The sequence below is a fragment of the Saccostrea echinata genome, unplaced genomic scaffold (assembly GCF_033153115.1).
Source record: "Saccostrea echinata isolate AGI-Se365-2 ecotype Australia unplaced genomic scaffold, CSIRO_AGI_Sech_v1 ptg000023l, whole genome shotgun sequence".
Taxonomy (NCBI): Eukaryota; Metazoa; Mollusca; class Bivalvia; order Ostreida; family Ostreidae; genus Saccostrea; species Saccostrea echinata.
The window spans coordinates 1,131,762-1,143,317 of record NW_026889772.1 but is presented as its reverse complement, the minus strand read 5'-3'; the positions used below and the strand labels follow the sequence as shown (position 1 = coordinate 1,143,317).

Below are 11,556 nucleotides of genomic sequence, written 5' to 3'. Positions count from 1 at the left end.
TATTTTTTAAAAAATAAATTAACGTATCTCATGAATATGGCTGGGTCATGTGATGCAGCGTTTGCCGCTGGTCATGTCCATCTCATGAACGTACGACCTTTGGTCTGTTTGTCACTTTTCCCTATTATCGAGAGAAAATGTTTATATAAAGAAAAAAAACACAAAACAAAAAAAGCAACAAAACAAACAAAACAAAAACAAGAAAAAAACCCAACTTATTTTCTGTATGATCTTGATCCCCGCTTTAAATTTAGCTTCATTTCAAAGAAATGATCCTCTCTACATATTGATATTTCTAGTCAACTTTCATCGTCGGATACCCAGGCGCGGATCCAGGAATTTTTTCCAGAGGGGGGGGGGGGGGTGTTCCAATCCTATAAAAAAAATCCTATACCTAGAAATTTTTTGACGAGCAAAAGTAAAAAAAAACAAACACACACACACACACACACACACACACACACACACACACACACACTAAATTTCCCTTCCCAAACGTATTAAACCCGGAAAGGAGATGGGTGAACAGGGCGCACAGAATGCCTATAGCTTCAGATGTATAAAAATCATAATCAGTTCGTAAATTAAGTATTAAGAGTAAAGTTCTCATTATTGAAATTTATGAAATTATGATTAACAAAATTTATCTGATGAAAATTTTCTCGGCAAAAAATATTCTGTTAATAAAAATGTAGTGTGGTATTCGTGGGGTTCGAACCCTAGCAATAAAAATCCTGAATATCATTTTCCTTCGAGACTAACACGCTAACCACTACACTACACAGCTCTTGATGAATTGTGGCATTTAAATCATGTTTGTGATGACCCTTGACTAAATGGAGTTCAAGTATTTTCAAGAAAGATGCGAATGTTGTGTCATTAAAGTGTATTTTTAAGGCATAGTGGGTCTTTTGCTCCATGTTTTTGTTGACCAAAAAATGTATATTTTTTTCGCAAACTTTGAGGATAAACTTTGAAAAATATGGAGCGAAGACCCACTCATATCGAAAAATCGTGTTTTAGTATGAGAAAATAATCCTTTTTGCCCTCTCTAGTGTGTGTATGCTATTTCATATGCAAATAATTTCAATATAGGCATTGCGCTCGCCTTGTTCGCCCATATTCTTTCTTGACAAACAAAAAACAAAAAACAAAAAAAAAGAAGCAAAATCCATTACCCAAACGTGAAAAACCCTATTTCATGGTGGTGATACTGGGGTCCACGTTTTCTAGGGGGGCTCAAAGTCATTTTTTATTTGCTTCAGTATATACTTTTAATAACTCTGCAAATTCCAGGGGGTGGGGGGGGGGGGTCCGGATCGACCTCCAACCCCCCTCTAGGTCGATCCGCGCATGGAAACCCACGGGTACGTGATCTCGTCTTTCACTCATCTTCCACTTTATACACGAGCTGACAATATATAAAACATATATAAACTGTGATACTGATGAAAGCAGCTCATTTGTTAAATACTTTGACATACCCTTTGTCAAAGTAAATTCCTCTTTTCTATATGAAATAATGGAGATAACGAACAGTATTCAAGCCCAAAAGTCCATTAAACAATACAAATTTTAGAGCAGAGCAAACACGGACCTCCAAAACATCAGAGGTTGGATCAGGTGCCATGGAGGAGTGAGCATCCCCTGCCGACCGGTCACACCCGCCGTGTGCTCCTTGTCATGATCGAGAAATAACGGAAAATCCGTCGACAATTCAGTGTGTAAATAATGGCCTAACAATTAGTATGAAAAACGTCAGTCAGCATTTGACTTAATGATAAATTGTATTTGCTGACAGGTTCATTGTATCGACCATAGAATTTACGAAATGTTGAATTGAAACGAGACTGCTGATATTCTTGTTCCATCAACTTGTTTGTCAATAACTTACATGTACCTCGTTTTAGAAATTGTTCATACGTAGATCTTGCTCTTGAGTATCGAATCATACTGAGAGATATAAACAGGTGATGAAGGTATATTGCTGCATAAGTTAGGGAAGTTGACGACTGAAAAGTTAAAGTCATCACATTTATCATACATATAAAGATTGGTTGTTAGATTAACATTAACGTTTTTTTCTAGTAAAATATCCAAATATGAAACAGATGTGTCAGACTCTGTGGTATCTTTTATTTCAAGCTCACTGGGATATATCGTATCGACATAAGAATGGAACTAACCATTGTTTTAACAATACGTCGTCGATATATCTAAATGTCGAGTTGAAGGCCACAGCAGTAGTAATAACGGGCATGACCGGCTGGGTCAACTGAGTGCACTTTTAGTCAGCCGGGTCAACTGAGTGCACTTTTAGCCAGGCGGGTCGACTGAGTACACTTTTGACCCCCAGATCCTGGATAGGGGTGTCGACTGAGTGTTTTTAACCCCTGGGGGATATGGATGGGTCAACTTAGTATACTTGGGAGGATATAGGGGTCAAGTTAGTACTTGGTGTGATAGGTGGGTCAACCTAGTACACCCTCCTCTGGTTAAGGAAAAAACAAGACATTACATCTACCTTAAAGTTTGTACTACGTCTTTGCACTTTGATTGTGACGTCATGTTAGTCATTCACTCTTTATAAACCGCTTCGCGGTTTATAAAAAAGCGTAAACTGTTCCCACCCACTTCATACCGTATAAATTGGGTAGCTATTAAATTCATTCCTTATAATTTAATTTTCATTCATTTAGTGTAAGAAAAAAGATGATTACCCTGTAAAAAATGACTTCAAATTGTACAAAATTTAAAAGTAACGTCCGGCGGATCGATACGTTTTTTGACGCAAGTCATTGTGACGTAGGCAACCCAATTTACACAATATAAAGTAAATTTTTTATCCAATCAAATACCGCGTTATAACCAAAATTAAATTATAAGAAATAAACACAGTCATTTCTCCAGCAGTGTATTTTTTAAGAACCTAAAGAAATAAAAACAAGAACACTGAATATACAAACTCTCCTACTTTTAATACATCTTTATAGCCTGTTTTACTATTGAGTACATAGTTGTTCTTTTTTTAATTTTTTATTCATTAAAAATAACTTAACTAACTTTGACACATCTCAGTGGTCAAGATCCTCATATCTTCTTTGGTCATAAGTTCTGAAATATTCGAGTCTAATTCCTTGGCACCTTGTGTTTCAAGCATTGTTGGTAAGGCATATTCCAGCCCTGTATTCTGAGGTGGAACATAATTCTGAGGTGGATTAAGATTCATCATTGCTTGTGCCATGTCTAATAAGATGGTCATATCTTCTTTGATCATGGGTTCTGGAATGTTGTACATTCCCAAATCCAATCCAATGGGAATAACCTCATTCACTAACCATTCAAAATCGTCCTTGCTCATCAGTTCTGGAATATTCAAGCCTAATTCCTTGGCATCCTGTATTTCAAGCATTGTTGGTAAGGCATATTCCAGTCCTGTATTCCTAAGTGGAACATAATTCTGAGCTGAAACATAATTAGAATTCATCATTGCTTGTGTTATCATGTCTATTTTCTGCAAATACTAACTCAAGACTGATGCTTTAACTGACTCAGCTTTTAGTTTATATACCCAGATTTTTAGTAAAGGGTTGTGTGCAAAAACAAACACCTGGGCACCAGTGTCTTGTGCAAAAGCTTAAGAAAAATTCACAACTTGTTTATATACATATGAAAATCAATTCAACAGAACTCAAATCTGATCACAGTGCTGCATCTTGATAATTCTAAAATTGACCTTTTTCCATTTTCAAAAACTTACTTTACATTTAGAGAGGACTTCCATACCTTTTGAACTAATATTAAAGATTTATTGGACACTCAAATTTATGAGTGGATTATAGACTAGCTGGCAATTAGACTCACCCCTGAGAATGACATGCTCGATGTCATCGAGGCTGTAAACTAGTCCCCCTACATTATAGGCGGTGGTCAGATTCACCTCTGAGAATGCCATGCTCAATGTCATCAAGACTGTAAACTAGTTCCCCTATGTTAGAGGCTGTGGTCAGACTCACCTCTGAGAATGCCATGCTCGATGTCATCGAGGCTGTAAACTAGTCCCCCTACATGATAGGAGGTGGTCAGACTCACCTCTGAGAATGCCATGCCTGATGTCCTCGAGGCTGTAAACTAGTCCCCCTACGTTATAGGCAGTGGTCTTCCAGAACTGATGAATGTCAAGGACAGAACTAGGAAGAGATTCTTGTTCAGCAAGACCATGGATGGTCAGGGCTTTATATAAGTCTGAGTAGAGTTAAGGAACCTGACAGAGGTCACAGGTCACATGCATATAAAATCAGCATCAACTTAATTGAAATATATATACTAAAAATATTGCACTCTATATGTACAATGTCACCTAACAAGGTTAAACCATTCGACAGACTGCCTCTAAACAAATCAATAACAACTAAAAAAAATATTTCATGTAAATAAACATCAGAATTAAGATATAGTCTAGATGAATTAAGAATTATTCTGAATTGCTAGCAAGTCTAGGGTCCAAGTTTTAATTAAAAAAAAGTGTAACTTTAATGCAGTTAATTAATTAATTAAAGTTTTTAGCAAGATCAGAATTGTTTCTGTTACAAAAGTAAGCAAGCAGCTATCATGAGTTGACTGAGGCCAAAAATAAACAGTAATCATTAATTTTGTATAAAATAAAAATTGATTTAAATGTCAGGATTTTCTTTAAAACTATTGACATGATTGTTTGTAAATAACTTTCGTGTGTGCAAATTTGTTATTAATAATGTTTACATAATTTTTTTTAACATTTTGACAATACACATAAATACTTTATTTTTACCTTTGTAAAGGGTTGATCAATCACTTGAGTGGTTAGTGAATAATTAATACACTGATGCTAGAGGCTTGAAAGAGATCAATTTACATCAATGCCTTCTTTTTTGCAATATATAGTTGACTCAGTTTTATTACCTGACTGGCTGTTGACAAATGCTGGCAAAAATATTCCTCTCCGACATGAAATATTTATAAATGATGGAAAGAGATCAGAATTTATGGCTTGATCAGGTTGGGTACACTACCTTTTATGGAAGGCACTTTTCAACACAAGACGATGTTATTGTCAAACCCATTCTCCAATCAAATGAAGGAGTCGCAAAGCATGACTGTCTACTATGTGTTTACGAGACATGTGGTTTTCGTTGGTTTACTGCATAATATTTACTTGGTCACAGGAAAAACCGTACAGCTTCATTTTTACTTTAAAAGGCTAAAATTGAAAGATTATATTCCAAAGACAGTGTTCCATGCTCACATTTGATATTTGAGTTGTTTTAGATGATTAATAGTTGCTTCAAATACTGTACAAATGCTTTGATGTTTGTGTGTACACAATTATCTGGTGATCTCTATAAATTAAACCTCTTTACTTACACTAGCTGTTATCTTGTAGTCTTTATCAATCGAGTTGAAACCAAGGAGCACATACCTCACAAGAAATAAAAGTAGATACAGTAAAAAACTTACTGTGAATGTGATCATAATGAGTTGAAAGAGCGAAAGGATTTTGATTCCCCGAAGCTTTAAATTATATTGTGAACTTAATATTAACTAATAACTTATAATGAAGCAAAATCATCCATCTCCAGTACTTTGCTATAAGCATATTATACTGTACAGTAGTGTACTTCCCTTGAAGAGGCATAATATTAAAATTTGCTGACATGAACATCGCCCTCAGCACACAATTTTAAGGATACTGATGAAGAAGGCCTTCCTCTCTGCTTCACTGAGGTCATCAAGGGAGACAAACTGTAGTTGTAAAGTCTCCTTTTTGTATTCTTTAAATGCTTCACTTTTCTTTAATTTATCATAGTCAATTCTACGATCCTCCCCTATACATTCGCCCTTGATACTGAAATAAATAACACATAATCAGATCATTAATTCCTAGATCCTCTCCTGCATAGCTAAAAAACAAATAATCAATTCTAAGATCCCCCATCACACATTCTCAGTCTGCATCATTCATAAGAGTATGTCCTTCAGGATATTAAGCAAAGTTCAGCAGTTTCAGCAGATTTTAGGCTGTTTTCTCAAAGATGTAAGATACAAATTTATACATGTATCTTCACACAAAAGGAGAAATTTTGGTCAATGTTTAGCATGTTTAGGCAATTTTTTTCCTCCAAAAAAGGAATTTCTGCATGACTTGTTCTGGAAGAAGAATACTGTTAAATTTTGATGAAAATTTGGAGGGGGTAGACTTCATACTTCACAAGCAGTTCCCCAGATCAGCAAGATCTACTCTCCCATTGCTCTAGTTTAGGTGCTGCCACTCAACTGATTAGGGTTAATCTCACACAACTCTTGACTGATTAGAGTTATTAGTCTTGCACCAAACTCATAGACTAGGGGGGATTTCGACTAGGGCAGGGTAAGTCCTCACAACAGAACCAAAAATTAGGGTTAGTCTCACACCAAACCGAAAATGATCGACTGGTTAGACACAATGTGGGCCTTTGGTGTCTTGACAGAGGCCCACCTACAGCTGATAGTGTTCTCAACTCTGCAGATCCTGAGTCTTTAGAAATCATAACTTACATTTTATATTTGCATTTACCAGATTTAGTTCAGCTATTAGTTATTTTAGGAGAAGCATTTTTTACAGATTGAATAATTTCATGGACGTACATAATAAATACGTATGTTTCTGATGACTGTCATTAATTTTCATCACACTGGAAACAATGTAATGTTAAGGTGTTATATATTGGGTACTCTGTAAACAGGTTCAGCACAATCTCTTGATTAAGCTATATAGCTTGAAATAGCTATATAGCTTTATTAAGCTATTCAAAATAGCTTGATCAAGCTATTTATATGCATGTTTCAGACTTCGACAAATCCCGGGAGTCCGAAGCCCGGGACCTGGTAAAATTGGAAGCGGGCATGTGGAAATTGCATACTTACAAGCCCGAAGGGCATGTAAATTCTGAGGTCTAAGCCTCCGTATTATCAAATTAAATAATACCAATAACATTAAATGTATTTAAAAGTCTGATTTTTCATCTAAAGTGGAGCACCAAATAAAATTTTAACGATAGTTTATTCTACCGCGATTTCCAAGGAACTCTTTTGCAAAGGAGACACAAAAAGTATAGACGTTGAAAACAATACGTGACTTCCAAGGAACTCTTTTGCAAAGGAGACACAAAAAGTGTACAGGTTGAAAACAATATTAATGGCTAGACAATAGATCAATAGAATTGGATTTCGGATCATTCCTTGGCATGAAAAGGCAAATAAGAATAAAATTACTTGATAAAATTCTGGGCATGTAAATATTTGTTTGGGCTAGCGTAATAAGTGATTAATAAGACAGTGATGTTTTCACAAAAATGTTATTTGTACAAAATAGACAAAAAGTCGCAAGTAGGTACCTATTTGACTATTCATATATGTAATATGGGTTATCAAATCAACAACCCAAATCAAAGATAGTTCTAACACTGCAGCATTTGAATACTTTTAAGCAAAAGATGAATTTCCATTGTTTGGGTAACTGTACACTACCTTGTGTGCGTTGAGGCATGGATAAGTATGATTGCTTCTCATTGTACTGAATTATTACCAATCAATTATCTTATTGACCATAATTGGCTTCCTTTATAATTTCATTGAAGAAGTAACTGTATCAATTGCTCTATATAGCCCCGAAACTTTTAGAACTTTGAGTACAAAGTCTCTTAAGGAGGCTGGGGGGTCAACAAATTAACCACAAATTAACCACCAGATTTAACTTAATTTTTTAGATATGATATTTTAAGCTGTCAACTATCATTTGGAAAAGAAAAATTTCAAAAATTTAGTTTTAAAATTTGATCATTTTCTATATCTTCATATGGAGCTCTTCTTCTAAAGGAGATCAATATAGTTTAAACATGGCCACACCCAGCCTCTATAAGGAGACGCAATTTGATGAGTGATTTTTACATGCATTATTTTCATAAGAGTTCAAGGTTGAATATCATCACTGCACCAAGGTGCGACTTTTTGAGCATACTTGAAATATAACACATTTGAGAAAAAAGTGTGATAAAATAGCTAAATCAAGCTATTCTGAATAGCTTAATAGAGCTATATAGCTTTTTCAAGCTATATAGCTTAATCAAGAGATTGTGCCGGACCTGGTAAACAGGTCCAGCACAATCTCTTGATTTAGCTATATAGCTTGAAAAAGCTATATAGCTTTATTAAGCTATTCAAAATAGCTTGATAAAGCTATTTATGTGCAGTTTTTCAGAAAAATGTTTTTTGTAAGAAAAAGACAAAAAGTCGCAAGTATTAGACTATTCATATATGTACTATGGGCTATCAAAACAACAACTGAAATCAAAGATAGTTCTAACATTGCAGCATTTGAATACTTTTAAGCAAAAGATGAATTTCCATTGTTTGAGTAACTGTACACCACCTTGTGTGCGTTGAGGCATGGATAAGTATGATTGCTTCTCTTTGTACGGAATTATTACCAATCCATTATCTTGTTGACCATAATTGGCCTCTCTTATAATTTCAATGAAGAAGTAACTGTATCAATTGCTTTATATAGCCCCAAAACTTTTAGAACTTTGAGTACAAAGTCTATTAAGGAGACGTAATTTGATGAGTGATTTTTACATGCATTATTTCCAGAAGAGTTCAAGGTTGAATATTATCACTGCACCAAGGTGCGACTTTTTGTGCATGCTGAGAAAATAAAACATTTAAGAAAAAAGTGTGATAAAATAGCTAAATTAAGCTATTCTGAATAGCTTAATAAAGCTATATAGCTAAATCAAGCTATATCAGTCTAGTCGAACCCCCGAACGGGGGTATACCCCCAAACGAGGGTTTTCCGTCCCGTCATGCAATGCGCAAGAACAGTAACTCTTGCCGTATCCAATATAAACAATCTTGCCTATATATCATTTATCTAAGGAAAAAGATCGATAATAATGTTATTTCTGCTATGAAATTGGTAAAATTTCTACAGAAAAAAAATTAACAGGTTAAGTTTTCCATAGTTTGAATTTATACTGTAGGAATAACGAAATATTTTCCATCATTTCATGAAATTATTTATTATTTTGTAGGACTTCTCAAATTAAGATTGTGGAATTTAAAACACAAGGAAAAATATTCTAAGAATGAGAAAATATTAATTTAGAACCTAGAATTAAATAAAATAAAATACAATCGTGTTTTCTCAAACAATCATATTTAGTAATATAAAAAAAACTACATGTTGCCAAACATTTTATTTAATTCTTATAAGATATAAAAGACAATAAATACGATAGATTTCATTTGAATTTTATTTTTATATGTATTTTTGTTACACTTCCTGGGCATGATTATCGATAATAAAGACCGTTGATTGCTTGTCAGAGGAAACGCGGACTGAAACCCACGATCATAAACAATTCGATATTAGCACCATTTTTTCTTGCATTTTATTATGAAAATAAAAGATATAATGTAGAATAATACATTTTTTATATAATTTCAATTTAGTATTAGTTGCTTATGTCTGTTTATCGAATGTTTTATCTTAAATACCTGCATGTCAAGGAGCAAAAGATCGCCAACTTTGCCAGTGAATAAATCCCGATTTGTACAATAAAGTTGTATTTTTGTAAAATACAAACTCTAAAAACACCTTTAATCTATCATTTCCGAGTGGTTTTACATTTGCCAAATAATCCGTTACTTTGCACAGGCGATTTTTGTAAACCCCTACTTTTTGCGTGAAATACGCACATTTTTAAGCATCTGCGCATGCTCGTACCCCCGTTTGGGGGTATGGATTTCCCATTTCCGTTTACCCCCGTTCGGGGGTTCGACCAGACTGTATATAGCTAAATCAAGAGATTGTGCCGGACCTGGTAAACACACGACGAACTACGAAGTTTACCCACAGGAGTCGGATACTCCTGTGGTTTACCTTAGCATAGTCTTCTGAAGTTTTTTCGATAGTTCCACGGCTTTAATGGCATTCTTCTCTGCTTTGCCGTGCTCGTTGAGAACTTTTACCTTTGGTTTCGCGGACTCCTCCATTGCACACACTGAAGAAAGATTTGTCAATAACCCAGTCAGGAAAAATCCTTCATAACTAATAGCTTTCGTAACTGAACGATAAAATCGGAAGAAAACAATCGAACTGCTAGACTGGTACCCTGACATTGGTTAACGGGCGCAATTAATTCCTAGCGGCAGCGACTGGAATCAAGGGCAGAGAACCAGTGCTATCGAACTGCAAGGTGCCCATTCCATTCGTTTCGTATCTAAATTTGTCCCCTTCGCGTTTTTCAGCTCACCTCAACTGAAATCTCAAGTGGGCTTTTCTGATCACCTGTTGTCTGTCGTCCGTACGTCTGTAAACTTTCCACATTTTAAATTTCTTCTCAAGAACCACTGGGCCAATTTTGACAAAAATTGGTACAAAGCATCTAAGGGTGTTGAAATGAAGGACCAAGCCCCCTAACAAGGGGAGATAATCAAGAAAAGACAAAAATAGGATGGGGTCATTGAAAAATCTTCTCAAGAACCACTGGGTCAGAAAATCTGAAAATTACATGGAAGGATCCGGGGGTAGTGTAGATTCTAAATTGTTCAAATCATGACCCCCAGGGGGTAGGGTGGGGCCCCAATGTGGAATCAAAATTTCACATAGAAATATATAGGAAAAATCTTTAAAAATCTTCTTCTCAAGAACCACTAGGCCAGAAAAAGCTGAAACTTACATGGAAGCATTCTGGGGTAGTGTAGATTCTAAATTGTTCAAATCATGACCCCTGGACGGTAGGGTGGGGCCACAATGGGGAAGTTCTACATTGAAATATATAGGAAAAAATCTTCTTCTCAAGAAACACTGGGTCAGAAAAGCTGAAACTTACAAGGAAGCATCCTGGGGTAGTGTAAGTTTTAAAATTGTTCAAATCATGACCAGTGGGGGTTAGGGTGGGGCCACAATGGGGAATCAAAGTTTTACATTGAAATATATAAGAAAAATCTTAGAAAATCTTCTTCTGAAGAACCAGTGGGCCAGAAAAGCTGAAACTTACAAGGAAGCATTCTGGGGTAGTATAGATTCTCAATTGTTTAAATCATGACCCGTGGGGGTAGGGTTGGGCCACAATGGGGAATCAAAGCTTTACATTGAAATATATAGGAAAAATCTTTTTAAAAAATCTTCTTCTCAAGAATCACTGGGTCAGAATAGCTGAAACTTACAAGGAAGCATCCTGGGGTAGTGTAAATTTTAAATTGTTCAAATCATGATCCCTGGGGATAGGGTGGGGCCACAATACGTATTACAAGGGGGAAATCTGGTGAAGAACAGCAGGGCCAAAGTTATTCAGGTGAGCGTTGTGGCCCATGGGCCTCTTGTTAACTATATATTTATTGTCAGAAAAAAATTGTTTTGAATTGTGTATATAAAATTTCACAATGAACAGCTATTAACACCATTTTATGGAAAATAACGGTCTTTTTTTTATTTAAACGTCCTAATAGAAAAAGATCTTGAGTACATTGACCTGT

At 35.4% G+C, this 11,556-nt stretch overlaps 1 protein-coding gene across 1 annotated transcript; it reads right to left on the bottom strand.

The window, feature by feature from the left end:
- Positions 1–2,927: 2,927 nt before the first annotated feature.
- LOC133191034 (uncharacterized) lies at positions 2,928–10,150 on the bottom strand. Its single transcript, XM_061326692.1, has 4 exons — positions 9,959–10,150; positions 5,730–5,884; positions 4,093–4,245; positions 2,928–3,465 (listed from the first exon to the last, which is right to left on the bottom strand). The coding sequence occupies exons 1-4, from the start codon at positions 10,069–10,071 to the stop codon at positions 3,059–3,061; spliced, it is 828 nt and encodes a 275-aa protein (XP_061182676.1). The 5' UTR covers positions 10,072–10,150; the 3' UTR covers positions 2,928–3,058.
- Between the last annotated feature and the right edge of the window lie 1,406 nt (positions 10,151–11,556).